Source organism: Hyla sarda, chromosome 1, assembly GCF_029499605.1.
Source record: "Hyla sarda isolate aHylSar1 chromosome 1, aHylSar1.hap1, whole genome shotgun sequence".
NCBI lineage: Eukaryota > Metazoa > Chordata > Amphibia > Anura > Hylidae > Hyla > Hyla sarda.
In genome coordinates this window covers 507,840,980-507,868,786 of record NC_079189.1, presented here as the reverse complement: position 1 = coordinate 507,868,786, position 27,807 = coordinate 507,840,980, and the positions used below count along the sequence as shown (strand labels likewise).

Here is a 27,807-nt window from a genome sequence, read left to right as displayed (position 1 = left end):
TATCTATCTATCTCTCAACTGGCTCCAGAAAGTTAAACAGATTTGTAAATTACTTCTATTAAATCTTAATCCTTTCAGCACTTATGAGCTTCTGAAGTTAAGGTTGTTCTTTTCTGTCTAAGTGTTCTCTGATGACACGTGTCTTGGGAACCGCCCAGTTTAGAAGAGGTTTGCTATGGGGATTTGCTTCTAAACTGGGCGGTTCCCGAGACACGTGTCATCAGAGAGGACTTAGACAGAAAATAACAACCTTAACTTCAAAAGCTCATAAGTGCTGAAAGGATTAAGATTTTTTAATAGAAGTAATTTACAAAACTGTTACAAAAAAGTTCTTTCCTGGATAACCCCTTTAAACATTATTATGCGGCATCTTATTCAAAAAATTTTTAAAATAATTTTATAGTCTGCTTTTTTATTCAGAGAAGTGTTAAAAGGGATACTCCACCCCTAGACATCTTATCCACTATCCAAATGAGAGGAGCTAAGATGTATGACCTTGGGGGGGTCCCGCTGCTGGGAACCCCGCAATCTCCTGCATGCCGCATTGCATTCTGAACTTCTGTAATGAATGGAGGGGGTGATGTCACGAGGGGGAGTGATGCGAAATCACGACCACGGCCCTGAACCCAGCGAAAAGTTCAGAATGTCGGCGTGGTGTGCAGGAGATTGCAGGCCTGCTTTGAGAGTTCTCTGGAAGGCTCTAGGGCAGTGGTCTTCAACCTGCGAACCTCCAGATGTTGCAAAACTACAACTCCCAGCGTGCACGGACAGCCAACGGCTGTCCGTGCATGCTGGGAGTTTTAGTTTTGCAACATCTGGAGGTCCGCAGGTTGAAGACCACTGCTCTAGGGTTTGTTCCCTGGGTTGAGACACCAGAGTTGCGGCCTGCCATAGTCAATCATGTGAGGGGGCCGGTCCTGGATTGAGCAAATCTACAGGTAAGGTGGAAACAGCTAATCAAAGTGACATACAAGCTATCAGAGCATGATTGGAGTTGTAGTTTGTAGCAGTCTGAGAAGTACACGTTAAGGAACACTGACATACAGGCTATTTGGCATGATGGGAGCTGTAGTTTTATAGCAGTTGGAGAGTCCCATGTTGAGGAACTCCTATACAAGCTGTCATGGCATGATGGGAGTTGTAGTTTTACAACAGCTAGAGAGTGACCGGTTGGGAATCACTGATGTACACACAAATATAGGTAGCTCCCCCTGCAAAACCAGCTAGCCAACAGAAACTCTATTATACATAGAACAGCAATCTGGTAGCATTTCAAAAACAGCACAGTTGGACGCACTTCTCCCGGAAACATGGAAACATCCATATGACAACATGTAACACTGAGCACGCCATGTATGATCCCTGTAGCAGGCTGCAACTCCGATGCCAGACGCATGCCACAAACCTTAGATGCCTCCGGCTGTGCTGTCGCAGACCCCGCCGGAGGCCTCTAAAGTATGTGACCTGCTTGCGAGGTTGCAGCCTGCTATGGGGGATTCTACTTGGATGGCTCTGCTAAATGTAAATGGTCAGGGTGCATGAACTAACTGAAATTGTGAAGATTTTAATTATCAATTTTCATTACATTTTCAATGCAGTCCTAGTAAGCTCTATTTGCTTGTAAAAACTGTAGACATCATTGAAAAGGTTAGGGTCCATAATTATTAGTTTACATAGCACCAACATATTCCACAGCACTGTGCACAATGCTTCTCATTACTCAGATAGGTCCCCTCAATCTAAATTCCAAATTCGCCCAACAGCAACTTAGAACTGATAGTTGAGAAATAAAAAAGGCAATTTAATAGGTTTTGCAACCACTAAGTGCCATGGAGGCGGGTCTTAGCTATTCATGTACCACAGCCTGGCACGCTTCTTGGGCTGCCCTTACCTCCCAGCCCATCCTTGGCTGATGTGTAGGGCTCTGTAAAACGGTAAAAGGAGATGCTGAGAGGTGAGGGCAAGCAAGGAAGAGTGCCAGGTTGTGGCACTTTAACAGCTTGGCACTGCCTTCTTGACGGACAAACAAAGGCAATTTTATAAGTTAGGTAAACACTGTTGGTAAGAATGGTACAGATTGCTTTTATACCCTAAAAAAAGATATCCATGGTGTCTACAACCAATTGTTGGTTAATCCCCTTTTTCTGGTCCTCTGTTCCCATTTTAATTTTATTTTTTATTTAAAAATATATCGTACAATTCATTGATTATGAAATAAGTTCAATGCAGCTCTACCCTCTGTCACTTCTGAATATTGACGACTGGGCCTTGCCATCACTCCTCCCTACACAGTTTGATATAGTCAGATTGGGCAGTCTTACAATTTGAGGGTGTATCAATCACTACACAGTCTAACACCTAGGTGTCAATTTATTCATACATTTCTAGAAGGAATAACAGAGAAATAAGATGTTTGTAAAGCTACAAAAGATACAGTTTAAATACAAAAGATACAGTTTAAATACAAAAGATACAGTTTAAATACAAAAGATACAGTTTAAATACAAAAGATACAGTTTAAATACAAAAGATACAGTTTAAATACAAAAGATACAGTTTAAATACAAAAGATACAGTTTAAATATTCACTGCTACTATGGATTTATTAAGAGAAAATATAATGATAGTTCTACTTTAAGATTCTTCCAATGGTACAGAAATAGTATCCTGAAACCTATATTGAAGAAAACAACTTTAATAGAAAGTACTGGAAAGTGTTTATAGGGCATGCTTCTAAAGAAATAAATAAAAGCTCGCCTCTGCTCGGAGATATTTCCGTTACACCACAGCACAGATCCTCCTGACATTGTTCTTCTTGATATGCAGTGTTGCAATGCTCTGTGCTATATTTCTAAGTGGACTAACTAATAATAGAAGCAGCAGGAGGCCGCTATCTGATCTGAAATAACCAGAGGTGGCCAGTTATTTAGAAACTGTGGTTTAAACAAAAAGTAGGTAATATAATGAATGCCCCAAATAAAGATCTGGGCTATAGAAAGAGAAACTGCTTCCATGAACCAAGTCGGATCATTACCCAATTTCCCAGCTTATATAGAAAACTACTTTTCGCAACCAAAACAGATTTGCACAATGTCTGTTGTGAAACTTGCTACATGTCTACAGCAGTTTCCTAAATGTCTCACACCTCCAGAGCAGTAATGATCTTAAGCTTGTATTCTCTCTAAGCTTTAGTGCAATCACTAGTAAAAGGCCAGAGCATTTTCTATACTGTTGGCACAACGCTATGATTCACATTGTTGTTAGACTCTTCTTCATATTGCACAACTCAAAACTATACAGAAAATATAAAGTATGTTATAGACCCTGTTTAAATATAAAAAGGTGGTCAATGTCTAATTAATGGGGACTTAACTAATGAGCATGCCCATCACTAGAACAAGTCACATGGGCAATAGAAAGGTGCCTCGTCCTCTCTCCTACCCCATCCCCCCCCCCCCCACCGCTCTCTCCCTGCTGCTCCTTTTCCACACTACCTCACCTACAGTCGTGGAACTGTCTGCCTACCTTTGCAGGCTATGCCCTAGAGCAGAGGTCTTCAAGCTGCGGACCACAAGGTGTGGCAAAACTACAACTCCCAGAATGCCCGGACAGCAAACGGCTGTCCGGGCATGATGGGAGTTGTAGTTTTGCAACATTTGGAGGTCCGCAGGTTGAAGACCACTGCCTTAGAGGGTTGGACGATATAATGGACTCAAGCTGGTGCCCATTAGTAGCCTATTGTTCCCTCCCATACTATCACGAACCTGTTCGTCTATGCGCCTCTACGATCCTTCTTGGGAAGGTAGAATAGGACTGAGAGCCATCCTCTTTTACATACTATTCTACTGCTCTGTAAATACTGCTTGTACTACTTGCTTCAGTTGTACTGGATGGTCGACTTAATGTCTTTACCTTGACTGATGTTATAGGTTTTTTCCCTTATTGTTATTGTGAAAACTTTCAATAAAACTTTACTTTGAAAAAAAGAAAGATGTCTTGCTACTTATCTCCTTTTTTTGAATTTCTACTCAAATTTGCCTGAGAAAGCAAAGTACAGATGTAGACGAATTGACATGATAGTTTCTTATTGCAGTTGCCGATTTCTTCTAGGGCCCAAATCTCCATCCATTGGACATTTACAGTATATACCAGTGATAGGAATAAATGGAAACACAACTGATATGTAAGATCCATTGATGACATATGATCTTAAACACTACATAAAATTAAAGGAGATGTCAAGCCTCAAAAAAAGTTTTAGTTGTGTGCTAGTACTCGAAATACAATAAAAGTTCTACCTCACCTATCTTATCGCCTGCTGCCACCATTCCAGTGATGCCTTTGCCTGTCTGAGCTGTGCTTCCTGCTCTCATGCAGAAAATACCTGCTCACTTAGACACTGGGAGCAGTGGTAGTACCAGGAACAAGTCTGATTACACGAGTCTCAGAACAACACTGCTGGCAAAGTTTAAATCTTGCTGCTGGAAAGAAGGGACAGTAATGCTTTAAACAACTTTGTTGGATAACTAAAAATTTAGTTTTAAAGCTGGAAAACCCCTTTAAAACTGGACGATGCCCACAGAGAAAAAAAGGAGTTGTCTTGGTTAAGCAGAATGCCGATGCATGGTGATCGTGTGTGTGTTCACACTCTACTGAGCCTCATTTTTACTTGTCTTAAAGGACATAAAAAAAATCAAAGTTGGATCAGCCTGTAGTGTGGTTTTCCACTTTGATTTTGAGTGTGACTCCATATCCAGACCTCCATGGGTTGAGAAATTTGATTTCCATTGATAATTTTTGTGTGATTTTGTTGTCAGCACATTCAACTATGCAAAGACGAAAGTATTTCATAAGATTAGTTCATTCATTCAGATCTAGGATTCGTTATCTTAGTGTTCCCTTTATTTTATTTTTTGAGCAGTGTATAAAAGAAAGTATACTAAGCGACTGTCTGAGCTAGTGATTGTGTGTCTGTATACAAGAGTAAAGTATACGAGTGTAAGTATAAAAGTGAGAAGGACTTTAAATTCAGGAAGTTTTACTGATATATTTGATTGTCTTTTTATTTATACGGTTAATTTTTACAATCCCCAAATCTAGTATGGCCTCCATGTTGGAAAAGGCAGTCCAGTGTGCATCTTGCACAATGTATGCAATCCTTGAACAGCAGTTTGAGGGTGCATACTGCTGTGCGAGTTGTTCATTTGGAAGCCCAGATCCTGGATCTAGAGAAGCAACTGGCAACTAAGACACATTGACAACTTGGAGTGGAGTCTCCTGCTCACTGAGCAAGTACTCTCTGGGGTAGAGGGGGCAGGGTAGTGGGACGGAGGTGCAGTATAGCCATGCAGCTAGCTGGGTTACAGTTAGAAAATGAGGTAGAGGGAAAATTGTCAGGGGGGCTAGTCCTGATCTGGCACACCCCAACAAGTTTGCCTGGTTGGCGGATGAAGGGGATGCCATTTCAGAGCTAGCAGTACTGCAGCAGGACTCTGCCTTTGACCGCCAGGTGGGTGTCTGCTCCAGTAAGGAGGGGAGGGAGGAGTGCAGGGCAGGGCAGGCCACACAGGTACTGTTGGGGGGGGGGGGACTCTATTAGGGGATCCAACAGGGCAATCTGTCACAAAGACCGGGATCGCTGACAAAAACAGAAAGGGGGAGGGATTTTTCTTCATGTGAAATGGGATTTCTTCATGTTTGAGGTTTTTCTAAGAGATGCTATTTTGAATATCTTGATAAAAATAAATGTATGACTCCATATCAGCATGGCTTTATGAGGGATTGTTCCTGTCAAACTAACCTGATCAGATTTTATAGTGCATATTTCATGAACTACACCAAAGTGTTGTTGGGAATCAGGGGATTTACAATGCTAAATGTATAACCTACTGGGGATAATAACTGTGGAGCATTGCTAATGATAATCTAATGATACCAAACTATAATAAAACCTTAAACGTGAGTTGATAACATCTGAAGGACAATAGGTTTCATATTATCTGAGTCACATGAAGACCTATTGCCCTTTATATTGGTAACTATGTATACCAGGTAAGTATGTAAGTAAATCAAAGGAAAAGCTATTGCCATTTATGCTGGTGACTGTGCAAGGCAAGTGCACAATTGGTAATCATGCTACTCCAAATTACAGCAATTGAAAGGTGAACAAAATATTGTAAATAACGCATTACATCCAAACTATCTGCTACAGCCCCATTGGTCTCTTAATCTATCATTCATTGCCAATTGGCCTAAAAAGGTATATACTAAACCAGTCTATATAACTTCAATTTGCGAATCCACTTACATGATAGAATTGTCACACTAGATATTATACCAATTGCATGATCCGAACAAGGTATAAAATAGAAATAAGTGAAAACCTCTCAAAGAAACCGAATAGATGCCAATTAGTAGATGCCCGATATAGTCTATGATCCAATATTAGGGGGACACACCTTGTATATATATCCATAAATAATAAACAACAAGGATGAATTAAACAATCCCGGCATATTTGAATGAAATAACTAATAGCCAATATTGCAGTGTGGCAGTTGCTGAGCATAGACTAAGAAAGCTGCAAAGGAGAATTCTTCATTAATACCGGTCGGGGCCTTACTCGTTAACAAATATCCATTTTGCCTCTTCTTGCAAGAGGTGAACATCAATATTCCCCTTACGTGGGCCTAGTTTCAAATGGCATAGACCATAAAATAGGAGCTCATTCATCCTGCCATTATGTATATGCTGTATATGTCTGGTATGTACGTTGATCAACAGTGTTTTTTTTTATTGTTTTTTTTTTTATCTCTTTCGGTTTGGGAACAAAGGCACAGAATTTACAGTGGCCACATGGGTATGAGCCCACCGTACTATTATGTAACCATGTAGGTGTTTTTGTCACTGTTATTAGATGACTGTGGACCAAATGGTCCCTAAGGCTGGGTCCTTGTCGTCTATATGTTAAGCTGGGTTTGGTCCCTATCACCGGAAGCAAATCTTGGTCTCTCGAAAGGAGGTGCCAATGCCTACATAAAATGGTTGTTACATCCATCACGTCCCCTAGTATTAGTAGATCATAGGCTATTTCGGGCATCTACTAATTGGCATCTATTAGGTTTCTTTGAGAGGTTTTCACTTATTTCTATTTTATACCTTGTTCGGATCATGCAATTGGTATAATATCTAGTGTGACAATTCTATTATGTTAGTGGATTTGCAAATTGAAGTTATATAGACTGGTTTAGTATATACCTTTTAGGCCAATTGCCAATGAATGATAGATTAAGAGACCAATGGGGCTGTAGCAGATAGTTTGGATGTAATGCGTTATCCACAATATTATTTGTTCACCTTTCAATTGATGTAATTTGGAGTAGCATGATTACTAATTGTGTACTTACCTTGTACAGTCACAAGCATAAAGGGCAATAGCTTTTCATTTGATTTACTTACATACTTACCTGGTATACATAGTTATCAATATAAAGGGCAATAGCTCTTCATGTGACTCAGATAACATCTGAAGGACCATTAGGATTCATATTATCAACTCCCTTTTAATGTTTTTATAGTTTGTGAAGCATTGCTAGTGATAATCTAATGATACCAGTTATTGTCCCCAGTAGGTTATACCTTTTAGCATTGTAAATCCCTTGGTTCCCAACAACATTTTGGTGTAGTTCATACATATGCACTATGAGGACTTTTTTGGGGTTTCTAGACTGTCCACAATCATAAGCAGTTAGATGCGAATAATTTGGACATGCGCAGTAGCCTATAACCAAGGCAGTGCGCTGTAAGTTAGACACCGACAGTATTGCACATGCACACAGTCCGAGGATCTCTCAATATGAGAACGGGATGCACAGAGATTACGAGGCGGGTACAGCCCACATAATGCTGTAGTCATACAGGTAGTTCATACAATGTAGTCGGCCTAGCACTGTTTACAACAACCATGATAGGCTGACTACAAGGTAATGATCCGGAAGAGTTTGTGATAAGGATACACTATTGGCAGAGTCGGAACCTACTTCGAATGGACATCCCTATTCAGTCCGGTAGGACGAGGGGTGATGATGACACAAATTCACCTTGAGGCGAGACCTCCATAGCCACATTGTCCTACATGACAACGCTATTAGAGTATTTTAAACTGCATTATCTGTGCTCATTATCTGTGTACTGCAGTACTGTTCATACATTACATAGCAGACAAGAGGATCCTTGCTGGTATATGAAAAAAAATCATGGCAGATTTTTATTCACATTTGGGGATTTTTTGATGTATCCTTTGGAAAGGGGATACGATATCTATGGGCAGAATACTCCTTCAATAAAACAGAGCTAAATTTCTTTAAAAAAAAAATCTAAAAAAACCTGCACCACTTATTTCTGCAGGTGGTGTGTGGTTTTGCAGCTCTGTTTGATTGAAATGAATGGAATTGTGTAATGACACACACAAACTGCGGACAGGAGTGGCGCTGTATGTGAATTTTTTTTTTTTTTTTTTTTTTTTTTTAAACATGAAATACTTTGGAACAAATGAATCTGATAACTCACCCTTTCTAAAAGGAAATGTTATGAGAAGGGTAAGTAGGTCAACATTAGGTCTACATGGTATATTTTCAGAAAATACATTTTCTGTTAAATGACTTAAAAGGGGGTACTCCGGTGGAAAACTTTTTTTTTTTAAATCAACTGGTGCCAGAAAGTTACAGATTTATAAATTACTTCTATTTAAAAATCTTAATCCTTCCAGTACTTAGCTGCTGAGGAAGTTAATTTATTTTTTATTTATTTTCTGTCTGACCACAGTGCTCTCTGCTGACACCACTGTCAATTTCAGGAATTGTCCAGAGCAGGTACAACTCCCCATAGCAAACCTCTCCTGCTCTGGACAGTTCCTGACATGGACAGAGCTGTCAGCATAGAGCACTGTGGTCAGACTGAAAAGATATTCAAAAAAAAGGAAATTGCTTTCTCTGTATTATACAGCAGCTGATATACTGAGTACTTAAAGGATTACTTAATAGAAGTAATTTACAAATCTGTTAAAACTTTCTGGTACCAGTTGATAAAAAAAATAAAAATTAAATTCCACTTTCCAAGAGTACCCCTTTAATAATAATAGCATTAAAAGATGTGCATAAAGCTAAGTGATATTTGGGTCCCCAGGTAAATCGCAGGATGTAATTTGGAAGGAAGCTGATTTGAATAGTGCAACCACAAGCTGTCATGAGCAATAAGAGTGTAGAGCAAGCACATCTCAAAACTTTACTCATATAAATCTGTTTCTTTATGGCTAGTGCTAATAAAGTCCCATTTTAAAAACCAAATCAATTTCTTAATACAGCAGGCAGTACTTCAATATATGCTTAACCAGCAAGGATGTCAGACATAATTCACACCAGACCAGTCAGCACACCAGACTCATTAACCCAAAAATGGCAAGCTGTGCATGTAACTCTTTATGCAATGTTTCAGGTATTAAAGGGGTACTCCACCCCTAGACATCTTATCCCCTATCCAAAGGATAGGGGATAAGATGTCTGATCGCGGGGTCCCGCCACTGGGGACTCCTGCAATATAGCATGCGGCACCCACCTGTTTCTGCTCCGGAAGGTCTGGGTCCCGACCACGGGAATGGAAGTTCGTGACGTCATGACTCCGCCCCCGTCCCCCTCAATGCAAGTCTATGGGAGGGGGCGTGACGGCCTCATTTCTTGTGGGAGTTCAGAAATATCCCACTTTAATATGGCACTAACAAGTGGTGAATCCACTGTGTGATAAATCATTGATGGCATAAAGGCATGCAATTTTAACAGTTTCAGTTACAGTCATGGCCGTAAATGTTGGCACCCCTGAAATTTTTTAAGAAAATTAAGTATTTCTCACAGAAAAGGATTGCAGTAACACATGTTTTGCTATACACAATTATTCCCTTTGGGTGTATTGGAACTAAACCAAAAAAGAGCGGGGGGGGGGGGGGGGGGCTTTGGGTGGTTAAGCAAATCGACATAATGTCACACCAAACTCCAAAAAATGGGCTGGACAAAATTGTTGACACCTTTTCAAAATTGTGAAAGCAGATAAAAAGGAGAGACGTTCACTTAGTCTCTGCATTGTGTGTATGTGAGTGCCACACTAAGCATGGACAACAGGAGGAGACCAAGAGAACTGTCTGAGGACTTGAGAACCAACATTATGGAAAAAATATATCAACAATCTCAAGGTTACAAGTCCATCTCCAGAGATCTAGATTTGCCTTTGAACAGTGCGCAACATTATCATGAAGTTTGCAACCCATGGTACTGTAGCTAATCTCCCTGGGCGTGAACGAAAGAGAAAAATTGATGAAAGGTGTCAATGCAGGATAGTCCAGATGGTGGATAAGCAGCCCCAAACAAGTTCCAAAGATATTCAAGCTGTCCTGCAGGCTCAGGGAGCATCAGTGTCAGCGCGAACTATCCATCAACATTTAAATAAAATGAAACGCTATGGCAGGAGACCCAGGAGGACCCCACTGCTGACACAGACTCATAAAAGCAAGACTACATTTTGCCAAAATGAACTTGAGTAAGCCAAAATCCTACTGGGAAAACGTCTTGTGGACAGGTGAGATCAAGATTTTTGGTAAAACACCTCATTCTACTGTTTACGAAAAATGGAATGGAGTCCTATAAAGAAAAGAACACAGTACCTACAGTGAAATATGGTGGAGGTTCAATGATATTTTGGGGTTGTTTTGCTGCCTCTGGCACTGTGTGCCTTGAATGTGTGCAAAGCATCATGAAATCTGGGGATTACCAACGGATTTTGAGTCGCACTGTACAGCCCAGTGTCAGAAAGCTGGGTTTGCGTCCGAGATCTTGGGTCTTCAAGCAGCACAATGACACCAAACATACATCAAAAAGCACCCAGAAAAGGATGGCAACAAACTGCTAGAGAGTTCTGGAGTGGCCAGCAATGAGTCGAGATCTAAATCCCACTGAACACCTGTGCAGAGATCTTAAAATTGCTGTTGGGAAAAGGCGACCTTCCAATAAGAGAGACCTGGAGCAGTTAGCAAAGGAAGAGTGGTCCAACATTCTGGCTGAGAGGTGTAAGAAGCTTATTGATGGTTATAGCAATCAACTGATTTTAGTTATTTTTTTCCAAAGGGGTGTGCAACCAAATATTAAGTTAAGGGTGCCCATAATTTTGTCCAGCCCATCTTTGGAGTTTGGTGTGACATTATGTCCAATTTGCTTTTTCCTCCCTTTTTTGGTTTAGTTCCAATGCACACAAAGGGAATAAACATGTGTATAGCAAAACAAGTGTTACTGCAATCCTTTTCTGTGAAAAATTTTCTTGAAAAATTTCAGGGGTGCCAACATTTACGGCCATGACTGTACATATTCAGTTTATTTTAATAAATGTTACGTTTTAGGGCTATCTCCTAAAAGGGAGTTCTGTACCCCTTACATTGCGTTCATGTGTTTATCGAATCCCAGATTGCCCTGGGGAATATTGTGTGTAGAATTTGCATATGAGACAGGTGCAGAAAAGGCATTAAAGTACATAAATTACATGTTTGGGTGGGGGGCTATCCCCTTTCATCCCCTTTCAAGATTGATAAGGGCAGGCCCCTAAAACATGTCATTGAAGTACCTGGATGGCTTTTTCCAATAAACTACCTTAATACTGAACCAGTCAAGTGTTTATGGAGTTTGGAAGAGGGCAGAGCCCTGACCTGAGGAAGAGGGGTGCAGACCCCCTCGAAACGCGTTGTCAACCTATTATACACTACAATAAAGGAATTCTGTTCATCTTCACCTGGAGTTACCTGCCATCATTTACTCCTGACCCAGCAAGTGCCAGAAAAGTGTTATTTTTTCTATAAGGATCTCTACTTCTCAAGACCGCCCCAGGACGCTGGGTACGGACAGACACGGGCCGCTGCTGCTTCTCCTTCTGCTCAAGGCTGACTACGGTGTTGTGCCCGGAGCACAATACATCTAGGCGAGCAGTTCTATTATACACACCTATATACACTGCCGCCACGAGGTAAAGGCACAGGGTGCGCCGGTGCTTGTCCCAATTATTTTTCCATTTATAAAAGAGACACTATGTAGCCACTCTACATTCTTTTCACTTACAATTCCATTAGAAATTAGTTTTCTTAAGTTAAGGAGAAACAGAATGGTCTGGCACTTACAGAACTAAGGCTCAACAGGTATAACTAGCGGAGGATTAGTGAGTTTGTGCAGAGGTGAAGGCAAAAGACCGGTCTTTTGGCCCACACCTTCACCTCTGCACAAACTTGTTACCATTGAAAACGCTTGAATAAAGCTACGTTGGATGGCGAGTGCTGTCCTCTCTTCGGTTTCATTTGAAATTAGTTTTCTAACATGACAGTCTATCTCCGACAGTATAAATCAACAGGTTTAGTTCGATCTCCAGGTTTCTACGCATGAATAGCTGCAACTGCAAAAGACAATTTTATATATACTACATTGGTTGTAAGTTTACACTTTGGGTCACTCACCTTATTTCCAAAGCCAATGAAGAATTGATCTTCCATCCTGCTCCCTCATGGCTAAAGACCGCTGAACCTTCTTTTCTTAGAATCTTATCAGAGCTATTCACCATCAGTCTACTCAATGTGAGCTCACCATCTCTGAAATGTTACAAAGACACAAGAGTTCATTAGCTAAATAGTCAAGTCAATAAATCATTTTTATGCCAGAGACACAAACAAAAAGGAGTTTATTTTTTTTATTTTTTTATTGCATCAATAAGATTTTGGCTCAAGAAAGTGGTATGCTTGAAGTGGTTCAGAATTAATATTGCACATTTGTTTTAGTATACCGTACTTTTAACTCATCACATGCTCAATGGTATAAATATACAGTTATTTTGGAAATTGTTGTCATATTGTCTTAGGATTTTAGAGGGGGGCAATGCTGCAGATTCATCAGTTACATACATTCTTATTAAATTCTTTATATAGACAAGGCATTGAAATAAGATGTAAAAAAAATAAATAAATGAATAAATCTTTAAAAGAAACCATACACATACCAAGCACCCGTTACTAGCCATGACTTAGCAGTTGTTCCTAACGTTCTATGTTCACATGACAGAATTTCTGCATGGAATTCTGCAAGAAACTTCTGCATGAGTTTACAGTGGTCCCTCAACATACGATGGTAATCCGTTCCAAACGGACCATCGTTTGTTGAAACCATTGCATGTTGAGGGATCCGAGCAATGTAAAGTATAGGACAGTGGTCTACAACCTGCGGACCTCCAGATGTTGCAAAACTACAACACCCAGCATGCCCGGACAGCCGTTGGCTGTCCGGGCATGCTGGGTGTTGTAGTTTTGCAACATCTGGAGGTCCGCAGGTTGTAGACCACTGGTAGAGGAAGTTGTACTCACCTGTCCCCGCCGCTCCGGACAGTCACCGCTCGTCACCGCTGCCCAGGATGTCGCCGTCCATCGCTGTCGCCGTGTCCCCGAGGTGTCGCTGACGCTCCGGCAAGGCCTCTGTTTCCCCGGCATCCGCGCGCTCCGTCGCCGCCATCACGTTGTTACGCACGCTGCTCCTATTGGATGAAGGGAAAGCGTGCGCAGCGACGTGAGGACGTTAATGGAGAGCGCCGATGATGCAGGGGATCCCGAAGAGGACGCGCCGGAGCCCGGGGACAGGTAAGAGACATCATTGGAGCTCACCGGGCACCGTAAATGGCTATCCGGCGGCAGCTGAAGCAGTCAGCGCTGCCAGATAGCGTTCATGCGATGGCCCCGACATACAAAAGCATAGTATGTTGATGCTGCCTTCAACATGCGATGGCCTCTGAGAGGCCATCGCATGTTGAAATTATCGTATGTCGGGGCCATCGTAGGTCGAGGGGTCACTGTATAGCCAATACACTTCAATGGGATTCCGCTGTACCAAATCACACAGCAGAATTTCTGCTGCAGGAATTCCATTGAAGTGAATGGGCAATAAATTTATGCAGAATTCACTGCAGAATTTCCATGCAAAATTATGTGCACAAATTCTGCTTTGTGAACACCGCCTTAAGAGGGGTTATCCAATGTTTTCCAGAAACAGTGCTGCATGTAAAACAAGACTTGCGCTATTTTACAAATAGAGATAGAGGCAGTATTGCTCTAGGTTTCTTTTCATTAAAGGGGTACTCCGCTGCTTAGCGTTTGGAACAAACTGTTCCGAACGCTTGAGCCGGGAGCTTGTGACGTCATAGCCCGCTCCCTCAATGCAAGTCTATGGGGGGGGGGGGGGGGGGCAGCCACCACGCTCCTTCCATAGACTTGAATAGAGGGGGTGGGGCGTGAAGTCATGAGGGGGAGGGGCTATGACGTCACGAGCTGCCGGCACCAGCGTTCGGAACAGTTTGTTCCAAACGCTGAGCAGCCGAGTACCCCTTTTAAATGAGATATCCGTCGGAATGTTTTATCATTCCATTGTGCTCGGCTGCAAAATGTTAAATAAATGAACTCACCTTCCGTCGCTGCCCCGATGTGTTGATATAGGTCTTCTTGCCTAGTCTCCTTCCATATTTTGGAGCCCATTGCTTCACACGGCAATCAGCTTATCGCCAGCCGCAGCGATGTCCTGCCACAGCCGGTGATCCACTGAGCAGTGTCATGTAACGTGCCCGGGCAGCAGGGAGAAGGCGGGGCCTAGGCACTTTACATGACGCTGCGCTTGGCACATTGGGGGAGCTATGGAACATGAGTTAGTCTTTTTTATTCTACTTTTTTACAGCCCAGGCACAATGGTGAATGCTGCAAGAAAAGGTCCTTACCATAGATCCCTAACCCTGATGTATGTGCAGTGAACCACTGGCCCCAGCAGGCCTTCTTCAGCAAGTTATTGTCAGCTAACATTGAACTATATACCTGCGATGCACAGACTGTATGGATCCGTGCCAACAAGTTTCAAGAGTTACAATTACAAGACTTTTCTAAACTGTATCTTTTATATTTATCATGTCCTATGCCTGGAGCGTTGTATATATTCTGACTTTGAATGTTTCTGGGCACACCCTGTTTAATTCTCTGGTCTTTGTCTAGTGTGCTATACCCAGCTGATATTCATAAATGCCTTTTTTTTTTTAGCTCTACATACTATATCCTACAGAATAATCTTTTAGTATAACAGTAGGTACCATATTAAATATTGTGAGCTCTGGTTCCTTTGCCCCCACACTGGGAATTGACAGTTCTCCCCGTAGAATAATGTATTTTATTGGTGAATGATGCGCAGAGTACATGTGAATACACCCATTAAGATTTTTTTTATGTCAAAAGTTCTGATCAGTTGAGGTCTGGCTGCTTAATATCCTACCAATACCTAGAATGAGCAGGAAGAAGCAGTCAGCTGAGTGCTTCTCTCTTATTTCTCTAATACTTTAAAAATAAGATTATAATAAGGGACTTTTTCATATAACAATGGCACACATTCTTGGAAGGACAAATGTAGCCACCAGAAACTTGACAGCACACTACACTTATCCCCTTGTGTACTAGGCTATCAGCATAGTGTGCCATGAAACGTATGTACAGAAGCACAGACATCCATCACAGCTCAGCCTCCATACTCCCCTACACTAAGCTGCAATGTGAAGGGAATATATGCTACACTTAGTGAGCAGCGATGCATACAGTATAGCAAGCATCACCACTCATTTTCTGTATTGCTGCTGCAATGCCACAGTAATATTTAGGTTGGTGGCAGCTACATATTTATGTAATTTTCTAGCATCTATTCAATATTTCCATGTATTTTCTTTGGAAACTGCTTCCAACCTCCAGCCTAGTTCTTGTGATTCATCAGTAACAAGGGATCCCTTGTCTGCTATGTGGGTATAGCATATTCTTCTTGTCTTTAACACAGTAGATCTAGAGGTAACATTTAACATTACAGGGGAGTGGAAATTTTGTTTAAAAAAAAAACAAAATAAAAACTCCTTGTCCACAGGACTAAAACAGAGCAAAATCCTCCTCCTCGCCCTATAATAGCCATAACTACCTACAATGACACCTTTTAATTGTTCCATAACATATTCTCCGAACCAAAAAAATATATATATATTGGTGAAGCGAAATTGAAATCGGAAAAGATAATTTAGCAAATTTGGTGGTTTTCTTTTCTATGCCATTTACCTGGTGGTTGAGCTGGCATGTTGTTTTGATACTTTAGGTGGTGCTGATTACAGCAATACCGGATTTGTATAGTATACTTCATGTTTTACTAATTAAAAAAAATATTTAGAACTTTTTTAATTGCCATTTTCTGACCCCTGTAGCTTCCCCCCCGCATACCAGGCTGTATGAGGGCTCATTTTTTTGCGCCATAATCTAGTCTTTTGTATCAGTACCATTTTGGTATTGATCTAACTTTTTAAATCGCTTTTAACTTTTTTTCTGGGATATTATAAAAATAGCAATTCTGTGGTTTGGTATTTTTTTTTTTATTTGTCATTTACTGTACAGGATACATAATGTAATATTTTAATAGTTTGTACAATTATGCATGCAGCGATACCAAATATGTTATGTTTATATGTTTTTATATAGGAAAAGGGGGTGGTTTGAACTTTTAATATGGAAGGGGTTAATGTATTTATTTTAAACTTTAATTACAATATATATTTTTTTTTAAACACTTTATTAGTCCCTTGGGGGACTTTTAGGAGGAATCATTAGATTCCTCATACAGATCAATAGAGTTCTATTGATCTGTGTACTCTGCGATCCATTGATAGAGCCTAGTCCAGCCAGGCTCTATCAACAAAAAAGCCACGTGACAGCAGGGAACAGAGGTGAGCCCTCCGGGCTACCTATATAGTGGATCGCCCCCTTGCGATAGTGTTGCCGGGGTGCGATCCACCCCACTAGCCCACTAGGGAGCATTCACTTGTCTCTTTAGACGCCGCTGTCAGCTTTGACAGCGGCGATCTAAAAGGGTTAATAGCCAGTCGCGGCGATCGCCGCATGCTGGCTATTAGCGGCGGCCCCCGGCTATTGAAAACAGCCGGGGGCTGCAGAGTATGGAGCGGGCAGGAATTGGGAGCCCGCTCCATACTCCCCTGTGAGGTGCACCGCCGTGCTCGGGGGATTTCAGGTCCTGCCCTGCTTGCCCGAAGCAGGACTAAGGACCTGAAAAATTCACCTGCCCGGCACCCGGAACTGCATGTCCCGTGCGTCGGGCGGTAGGAATCCCACATCCCTGCATTAACATATTTATTCCCTCACTGAATTATATAAAGATAATTACAAGAGAGCACACATGTATGTAAGCAGATAGTAACATTGGTTCACCGACCAGGAGAACAGAAGTCCCGTTTCCCCTGATTAAATGAAATGGCAGCTAAGCATGCCAGTGATTGGACCCCCACAGATAAAATACTTACCCCTATTCTGTAGCTAGGGGATACATTTTAATCTGGGGATAACTTGTTTAAACAGCTCTCTACAAGAAAATACTGAATAAAGTAATAGAAAATAATATATCCCAGAGCTTAGCAACTCCCCTTGTAGATAGGGTAGCAAAAAAATAAACCAGTTCTAAAAAGGGGTATTCCACTGCCCCAGTGTAGCGGGAGGCAGGGGTCCTGAGGTCACAGCCATGCCCCTCAAGCCATCACACCACATACCCTCAGTGCAATTCTATAGGAGCGGTCGTGACTGTCACCACGCCCCTTCCCATAGATTTGTATTGAGGAGGCGTGGTGTGACATCACAAGGAGGCATGGCCGTGACATCTCAACTACCGTCGCCCACACCCAGCATCCTAAACAAACGCCTGGTTCTGCACAGATTTCATGGGGTCCCAGCGGCAGGACCCCTGTGATCAGACACCTTATCCCCGATCCTTTGGGTAAGGTATAAGATGTCTAGGAGCGGAGTACCACTTTAATGTAATGACGCCCATCAAGGTCTTCCAAACAGATGTCTGCTACAGTAAATGAAGTTGTAAAAAGGTAGCCAGATATTAAAGTATTACACAGAACAAACAGCTTATTCTTTGCTTTTAAGTTTTACATAAAACATCACAAAATGATTCAGTAAAATCATACTTCAAACTAGGGATGCACCATAAAAAGGAAATTTTGGGCCGAAACTGAAAATTTAGGCTGTGCTTGGCTGAAAACCGAAACCAAAAATGCATTGCCCTGCCCAATTTTAATTTAATTTTATTTTATTTTTTTCAATATAGTTTTTGTAAAATTGTATAAAAATTTTTTGATGTACTTGAAGGGGACGTGGCTATAGAAGGTACTTGCCGAGCTTGCAGCCACAGCACTGGCACTCACCATACACTGACTCCAGTACATACCTGGTTGCTAGGGGCAACTACTCGGCACATTTTTAAAAATCTCCCCCTTATCTTTAAAAAAATAAAATAAAAACAGTATGCTTAAATTGTTCTCTTCTGACCACTATAACTTATTTTTCCATATACGGGGTTGTATAGGGGCCAATTTTTTGCGCCATGATTTGTAATTTTTTTACATTTTTTTATCAGTACCATTTTTATTTTGGAGGGGACTTTTTTTTTTTTTTTTACACCATTGGCTGTGCATTTTTTTAATTTAATAGTTTGTACATTTATGCACGCAGCGTTACCAAATGTTTATTGAGGGTCTTTGTTTTATATTTATTGCCTTATTTTTTACTGATTTTTTTTTACAATATTTTTTGTTCCAACAGGGCAGTGTTTTACAGTCTGCCTCCAGTTGTTTTTAACTTCTAGAAACTGATTACTGCTATGCTATAGGTGCCTATCGCACAGCACTAATCAGCATTGCTGCAGCGCTGCACTAATCCATTACTGCAGCGCTGATCACACACGACGAACGAAGGTAAGGAACTTCCACCCATCCTCTCAGCTGATCGGGACCCCGTGGGTGTCCTGCTCAGCTCCACTGAGCCACTGCAGATTATTTTCAGCATTTTAGAGGCCGCAAGCAACTTTGATCGCGGCGTCTAAAGGGTTGATGTCTGACCTCACATGGGTCAGTGATGTCCGGCATTAGCCATGTAAGGGTTAAGTCACCTCCTCCCAGCTCTCGCACTGCTGGGAGGAGTGACAGTGGGCCCGTAACAGAGGGCCTGGACCAGACGAGACAGGGGCGGGGATTGTGTAGCACCGGTTTGAGGTTCCTGTGTGCAGTTCTGCACATAACACCGGAGAGTTGAAAGCAACGCCCCTATTCTAGGCCACGCCCACCGAAATTATTGGTAGGAAAATCCCTTAGACAAAAACGCAGAAATTTCGGTTCATCTCTACTTCAAAGTATTAAATGGTCACTGTTATTTCAAACAACTTTGTTCCATTCCATATTATGGTACATACAGTGTATAAGACACTCCCTTTACTGCAACGACTTGGCTTGTGCGCGTACTCCTGCCCGTTCTGTCAATTGGACACTACCCTGCTCCATGTGTTTAATTGTCCTCATACCTGTTTTTATTGGAGGGAAGTGGTTAATTTCCTCCTTTGCATAGATGGGGTGCACATGTTCTATATAAATATTGTGTCCTGGGTCTTGTGGACTGTAGTGAAGGAATCAATTGACGAAAGATAGGGATATTGAGGTCCCTCTATTTAGTTGGTAAACTCATTGCTCAATAAATTTGTTTTTTCTTTGGGGGATAAATTCCCTGTGTAAATACTTGTGTTTATAAAATGAACACACAGTGCATGTAATCTTCTCCTCCCAGCCTCCTCCTAGCTCACCATCTTATCGGCAGTTGACTGCTTAGACCAGAACGGTTTAAATTGTGCAACCTCTTAGCTGTGACTCCCAGTGGCTGCTTAGTTCTCATCAGCTTAGACCAGGTCTATATTTGTGATGTAAACTGTTCCGTGCTGACCTCTAATTACTTTCTGCTCACACAGCACCATGACCACCCCCCCCCCCCCCCGCCAAGCCAATGCTATTTTATTCCCCTGCTTGTTCACTCCAATGCCACTTCATTCCCCCCTTTATTACTCTGTGCCACTTAATTCCCCATGTGTGAAATCATCCAGCACCCCCCCTCCCCTCACCCATTGTGCCGCATCACTTTTTCCCTTCCCTTCTCCCCCTGTTCTTCTTACCTGGCCAGGCAGCTCAGGTGCAGGGGTTTTTCTGATGATCACTGCACTACACTCATTAAGAGGGTATGAGCAGCGGCGGCTGCCAGTAGTGACTAATAACGTCACTCATTAGTGCTCTCAGGAAGCGCAGCACTGAGTACGTCAGGAGAACATCAAACTCTCTAAGAGCCCCTGAACCTGCTGGGCAGATAAGAACAACAGGGGAGGAGGGAAGGAGAAAAGTGATGTGGCACAATGGGTGAGGGGGGGGGGTGATTTGGCACAGGGGTAATAAATTGACACAGAGGGATTGAGAGGAATGAAATGGCACAGGGGGATGTCAAGGGAAAATTATGTGACACAGGGGCTAAGGGGGGGGGTTTGGCACAGAGTGAATATAGAGGCAAGGAAGGCAACTGATGTGGCCGGCAGACATTCAGAAGCAGGAGACCACTGTTTAAACTGCGGTCTTCTGCTTCTGTGCTGGGGTTGCTGCAAATGGGTGCAGCAGGCCCCTTTTTCTAGGATATTGGCTGTATTCCCCTGAAAGCTGCCCTGTGTTTAAGGTAGGGCCGGCACATAAGCCTAGTTGTTGTCCCTTATTGGGAGTGTTTTGTCCCCTATTGGGAGGGTTTCTTAACTGTCACAGGGTCTTCACGGGCCTCAAACTCGCAACCTCTGCACTCCAACGCAGCTGCTCTAGCCACTAGGCCATGGGAGCTGCTATTGGGAGGGTGCAAATACATTAGGTCTTATGGGACTTTTTATGGGATAAAAAACTGTTTGCTATAGGAAGGTGTCCGCTGTGGGATATTTTACTGTGCATGACCCCCAATACAATTATTGTACATGTTTTCACAAACTTGTTAGCTTAATTTATTTTTTGATAAATGGTGTACTTAGTAACCCTAAAATGCAGAAGTGCCTGGACAAAAGAAATCCATTGCAGCTGAGAAATGTCTTATTAACACCACAGTACTACTGCCCAACTATTTGCAAGATTTTCCTATTTCCCCCTTCCCCCCCCCCCCCAAAAAAAAAATAAATAAATAAAAAATTAGGTCCCACCCCATTTTTGGCATTAAATACTTCCTCAGAAAGACATGAGATCCACGTGTAAGTGCTCAAACTGTACAGCAGATCAAAACAATGATACGGTAATCAAAAAGCCAGGGTTCTCAGGAAATGCTGCCAATCCTTATCAAATAAGGTACATTTATATACACCAATAAAACCATGTAACTCTTTTTGGTCCATATGTCAAGAGCCTTCATCATGAGCTGCCATAGGGTTAGGCTGACTGCCCCAAGTGCCCATATCCGTTCTTTACAGCACAGAGGCTGTCAACCAAATGCAGGAGGAGTTGTCAGCAAGCAGTGATGGAGGTGGAAATGCTGGGCACACATGGCACTTGCATTTTGCATGAAAATACCAAAATAATAGATAGATGTAAATAGACTGCCCTTCCTTGGACCACTTTTGTTAGGTACTAGTCACTGGATAATGAGAACACCCTGCAAGATCTGCTATTTTGGAGAATATCTACCCCAGTGTTTCCCAACCAGGGTGCCTTCAGCTGTTGCAAAGCTACCACTCCCAGCATGCCTGGACAGCCCAAGGCTGTGCAGAGGAAAAGTTGACTTGTTGCCCACAGCAACGAGAACTCCTTTAATTTTTAAAAAGGCCTTTGCCCAGTGATTATCTCCCTACCACACATCAACCACTACACCCATTACAGTATAGCTAGGCTGCCTTCCATGCCTGCTGAGCTTGAAACTACAATTCTCTGGAGCCATGTGGAGAATGATCTCCCTACTACCCAGTGGTCACTCTACCCATTAAAGCAGAGACAGGGTCCCTTTTAGTACCCGACTACCTAGGAAAGGCACAAAGCTGCGAAAAAATTAATGAAACATTTTTTCATTTCTCATGTGCCCGGGTTGCTAAAACTAAATAAAAAATAAAAAAAAAAAAAAATTTTTTTACTCCCCTTCCTACGTTCCCCCATTGCGCTGATATGGGCGTCCTCCGGTGCTGGTCTTCTTCCTGCTTCCTGGGCACTGTGACTCATACTGCGCTCAGCATATCGCCGTCGGAGTGATGTCCCGCTTCAACCGGTGATAGGCTGAGATCGCTGTTATGTAGGAGCCTGGGCCCTACCTTCTTCCTGCTGCCTGGGCTCCTTACATGACAGTGTGCTCAGCCTATCACTGGCCAAGGCGGAACATCGCGATACGCTGAGTGCAGTATGAGTCATTGTGCCCAGGAAGTAGGAAGAAGACCAGCCCCGGAGAACCAGGACACAGATATCTGCCCAACGGGGGAATGTAGGAAGGTGAGTTAAAGAGTCTTTTTTTCCCCATTTTTCTTTAGTTTTTGCAGCCCAGGCACAGGAGAAATGGAAAAAAAAGGTGTTTCACCACAATTCTCCTTTAATATCTGGGGCAAAGTTCACATAAGAATAGTGAGACCAACCACCAAACACAGCTACAGACACTGTATTATGATCTACACTGAAGCACAGTGAAATAAAATAAAAAAAAAAAACTGGAATAACCTTTTAATACACTCACAATTCACACATTGCATGGCGATTACAACAAGAAATCACACCATCCTGCACAGAACACACATCAAACGCCGAACATAATAAAAAAGGAATCACACAAGTTAAAGGGGTTATCCAGGAAAAAATATATATATATCTCAACTGGCTCCAGAAAGTTAAACAGATTTGTAAACTACTTCTATTAAAAAATCCTTTCAGTACTTATGAACTTCTAAAGTTAAGGTTGTTCTTTTCTGTCTAAGTGCTCTCTGATGACACGTGTCTCGGGAAACGCCCAGTTTAGAAGGAAATCCCCATAGCAAACCTCTTCTAAACTGGGCGTTTCCCAAGACAGGTGTCATCAGAGAGGACTTAGACAGAAGAGAACAACCTTAACTTCAGAAGGTCATAAGTACTGAAAGGATTAAGATTTTTTAATAGAAGTAATTTACAAATCAGTTTAACTTTCTGGAGCCAGTTGATAGATAGATAGAGATATTATAGAGATAATATATATAAATAAATATATTATATATATATATATATATATATATATATATATATATATATATATATATATATATATATATATATATTATATATATATTATATATTATATATATATATATATATATATATATATATATAATATATAATATATATATATATATATATATATATATATATATATATATATATATATATATATATAATATAATAATATATAATATAATATCAACTAAAGTGCTGGCTGACTTAATCTATATCTATATCTATATCTATATATATATATATATATAAAATTTTTCCTGGAATACCCCTTTAACCTCTTTAGGACATAGAACTTTCTCTAACGTCCCCGCTACCTGGACTTAAATGCCCAAGGACATTAGAGAATGTCCTGTTGTATTTCCTGTCTCTGCCGCTCGCCGGGCAGCGATCGGAACCGGATGCCTGGGGGGCCATGTAAATCGCCCTTGCGATCTGCGGCGATACCGGGCTGATCGGGTCTATGGGACCCGACCGCCTGGTAATTTTGCATGATCCCGGCTGTCACAGACAGCCAGGACCATGCTGGAGGCTAGGAGCGAGGTGGCAAGCCTGCCACCTATTCCGATCCCCTGCGATCCGTCGGTTAGCTAACCGACCAATCGCAGGGGGGGGGGGCGGTTACTTCCTCCCGCCCTGCCCGGTCCCTGGAAGTACGGAGAGGACAGGAGGAAGACCAGAGGATGCGCCGGGGGAGTGCTGGGGACCGGCCCCGGTACTTACCTCATCCCTGAAGACCCGGATCCCGGCGATGAAGACAGCGGCGGCAGCGACAGGCGAGTTCCTCTACAGCCGCGGTCGGGCCCTTTACAGCAATGCACGTCGCCATAAAGCGACATGCATTGCTGTAATGGGACCCTGTATATTACAACTCCCAGCATGCCCAGACAGCCTTTGGCATCTGGGCATGCTAGGAGTTGCAGTTTTGCAACATCTGGAGGTCCACAGTTTGGGACCACTGTGCCCTTCCAGATGTTGCAAAACTACACATCCTCAGCATGCCCTTACTGTCCAGGCATGCTGGTCGTTGTAGTTCTGTAACATGTGGCCCTTCAGATGTTGCAGAACTACAACTCCCAGCATGCCTGGACAGTTTTGGCATACTGGGAGTTGTAGTTTTGCACCATCTGGAAGGGCACAGATTGGGAACCACTGTATTAGTGGTCTGCAAACTGTAGTCCTCCAGATGTTGCAAAACTACAACTCCAAGCATGCTGGGAGTTGTAGTTCGGCAACATCTGGCTCTAAAGAGGTTTCCGAACTACTACTTCCAGCATGCCTGAGAATGTTTGGGAGTAGTGGTTTTGCAACAACTGGAGGCACACTGGTTGGGAAACATTGTCTGTTTCCCAATCCGTGTGACTCCAGCAGTTGTAAAACTATAACTACCAGCATGCACTGATAGACTGTGCATGCTGGGAGTTGTAGTTTTGCAACAGCTGGAGGTCCCCCCCCCCCTTCCTGTGAATACTTACAGTGAGTATCGGGCTGCAAGTTTGCGATGCAGCAAATTTTGCGCGGCAGCTCAAACTCGCAGCTGGAAACTCTCTGTAATCCCCCGCCCGTGTGACTGTACCCTAAAAACACTACACTATCACAAAATAAAATGTAAAAAACACTATACACACACACACACATACCCCTACACAGCCCCCCACCCCTCCCCAATAAAAATGAAAAACGTCTGGTACGCCACTGTTTCCAAAATGGAGCCTCCAGCTGTTGCAAAACAACAATGCCCAGTATTGCTGGACAGCCGTTGACTGTCCAAGCATGCTGGGAGTTTTGCAACAGCTGGAGGCACTCTATTTGGGAATCACTGGCGTAGAATACCCCTATGTCCACCCCTATGCAAATCCCTAATTCAGGCCTCAAATGCACATGGCGCTCTCACTTCGGAGCCCTGTTGTATTTCAAGGCAACAGTTTAGGGCCACATATGGGGTATCGCCGTACTCGGGAGAAATTGTGTTACAAATTTTGGGGGGGCTTTTTCTCCTTTAACCCCTTATGAAAAGGTGAAGTTGGGGTCTACAACAGCATGTTAGTGTAAAAAAAAATTTTTTTTACACTAACACGCTGGTGTTGCCATATACTGTTCATTTTGACAAGAGGTAAAAGGGAAAAAAAGCCCCCCAAAATTTGTAATGCAACTTCTCCCGACTACGGAGATACCCCATATGTGGGCGCAAAGTGCTCTGGGGGTGCACAACAAGGCCCAGAAGGGAGAGTGCACCCTGTACATTTGAGGTGATTTCCACAGGAGTGGCTGATTGTCAAAACCGCTGAAACAAACGCAAAAAAAAAAAAAAAAAAAATGTGATCCCATTTTGGAAACTACACCCCTCACGGAATGTAATGAGGGGTGCAGTGAGAATTTACACCCCACTGGTGTCTGACAGATCTTTGGAACAGTGGGCTGTGCAAATTAAAAATTTTGTACAGCCCACTGTTACAAAGATCTAACAGACACCAGTGGGGAGGGGGGTAAATGCTCACTGTACCCCTTGTTACGTTCCTCAAGGGGTCTAGTTTCCAAAATGGTATGCCATGTGGGAGGTTTTTGCTGTTCTGGCACCATAGGGGTTTCCTAAATGAGACATGCCCCCCGACCACAATTTGCTCTCAAAAAGCCAAATATGACTCCTCCTCTTCTGAGCATTGTAGTTCGCCCGTAGTGCACTTCAGGTCAACTTATTGGGTACCTCCATACTCAGAAGAGATGGGGGGTTACAAGATTTGTGGGGTATTTTCTGCTATTAACCCTTGCAAAAATGTGAAATTTGGGGGGAAACAAATTTTAGTGAAAAAAAGAATATTTTTTTTTTACAGATGCAAAAGTCGTGAAACACCTGTGGGGTATTAAGGTTCACTTTACGCCTTGTTACGTTCCCCAAGGGGTCTAGTTTCCAAAATGGTATGCCATGTGGGGATTTTTTGCTGTTCTGGTACCATAGGGGCTTCCTAAATGCAACATGCCCCCCAAAAACCATCAGAAAAATGTACTCTCCAAAATCCCCTTGACGCTCCTTCGCTTCTAAACCCTCTACTGCGCCCGCCGAGCAATTTACATAGGCATATGAGGTATGTGCTTACTCTAGAGAAATTGGGCTACAAATATAAGTATAAATTGTCTCCTTCTACCCCTTGCAAAAATTCAAAAATTGGGTCTACAAAAACATGCGAGTGTAAAAAATGAAGATTGTGAATTTTCTCCTTCACTTTGCTGCTATTCCTGTGAAACACCTAAAGGGTTAAAACGCTGACTGAATGTCATTTTGAATACTTTGGGGGGTGCAGTTTTTATAATGGGGTCATTTGTAGGGTATTTCTAATATGAAGACCCTTCAAATCCACTTCAAACCTGAACTGGTCCCTGAAAAATAGTGAGTTTGAAAATTTTGTGAACAATTGGAAAATTGCTGCTGAACTGTGAAGCCCTCTGATGTCTTCCAAAAGTAAAAAAATGTCAATTTTATGATGCAAACATAAAGTGGACATATTGTATATGTGAACTATTTTTTTTTTTTTTTTTTTTTTGGAATATCCATTTTCCTTACAAGCAGAGAGCTTCAAAGTCAGAAAAATGCAAAATTTTCAAACGATGCAAGTAGCGACAAAATTTTACCAATAACAAAGTAGAATATGTCATGGAAAAACAGGCTCGTAATCAGAATGATAACTAAAAGCATCCCAAAGTTATTAATGTTTAAAGTGACAGTGGTCAGATGTTCAAAAAACGCTCTGGTCCTCAGGTGTAAAATGGCCTGGTCCTTAAGGGGTTAAAAATGCACCTTGGAATAAACTTAACATTAAAAAAATGTTTTTTGCAACTATATCCTGATTCCCTTTTTAGAGCTATTGATAATTCAGCATTTATCAGCTCCTATCATTTATTATTGGTGCACAAGATTCACATAAAGTATGATTCAATAAGTGAACATAAATTACTAATGTGGATCTGAGCACACCAATAAAAGCAGATAATTGAAGCATCTAAGCAATTTTCCTGTCAGGGATTGAAAAAAAAAAAAATATATATATATATATATGGACTGGTAGCTTCTAAGAAATCATGAGTAACCTGCAAAATTCTGGCACAAGTAACACACATCATTACCTACGGTATATAACAAGTACTTTGTTTTATAGTGCATGTAAATTGAAGGCTAGGGAATTATTGCTAAGGTGGTGGTAGCTAAAAGTATTTGATAGACAAGGGATAAGTACATGTAGCGTAGAATGATCAGAAGGAATCCTCCTTGTCAAGCCAAACTATATATTTGGTGGATCAAGTTAAATCCATGTTGGACAAAAGAAAGAAAAAAAAAAGAAAAAATGTCCTGTGGTCAGTAGTCTTATTTACGATCATTGGGTCGTTCCCCATGGGCACTGGTGTTGTAGCGGTGGTGGTCGCCGCTCAGTGCTGCGCCATTTTGTGCTAAAGATGTCAGAGGTGGCCGTGTAAGATACTTACAGGTGGCCGTGACGTGGCTAGTGGGCTTGCACCTCATGATCATAAAGTACACTAATGACCCGTTTAATAAATGTTGCTGAGAAGCATTAGATTAAGTTGTATGTTGTGGATGTGCGACCATGTCTG

The 27,807-nt window shown here is 42.0% G+C and overlaps 1 protein-coding gene across 3 annotated transcripts in view; it reads right to left on the bottom strand.

Annotated features, from left to right (window-relative positions):
• ST8SIA4 (ST8 alpha-N-acetyl-neuraminide alpha-2,8-sialyltransferase 4) overlaps positions 1-27,807 on the bottom strand; it is a 183,340-nt gene that overhangs the window by 134,342 nt on the left and 21,191 nt on the right. For all 3 annotated transcript variants that reach the window (XM_056537536.1, XM_056537535.1, XM_056537537.1), the window contains one exon: positions 12,536-12,667. In XM_056537536.1, coding sequence (XP_056393511.1) covers positions 12,536-12,667 — 132 coding nt within the window. The remainder of the gene's footprint in view (positions 1-12,535; positions 12,668-27,807) is intronic.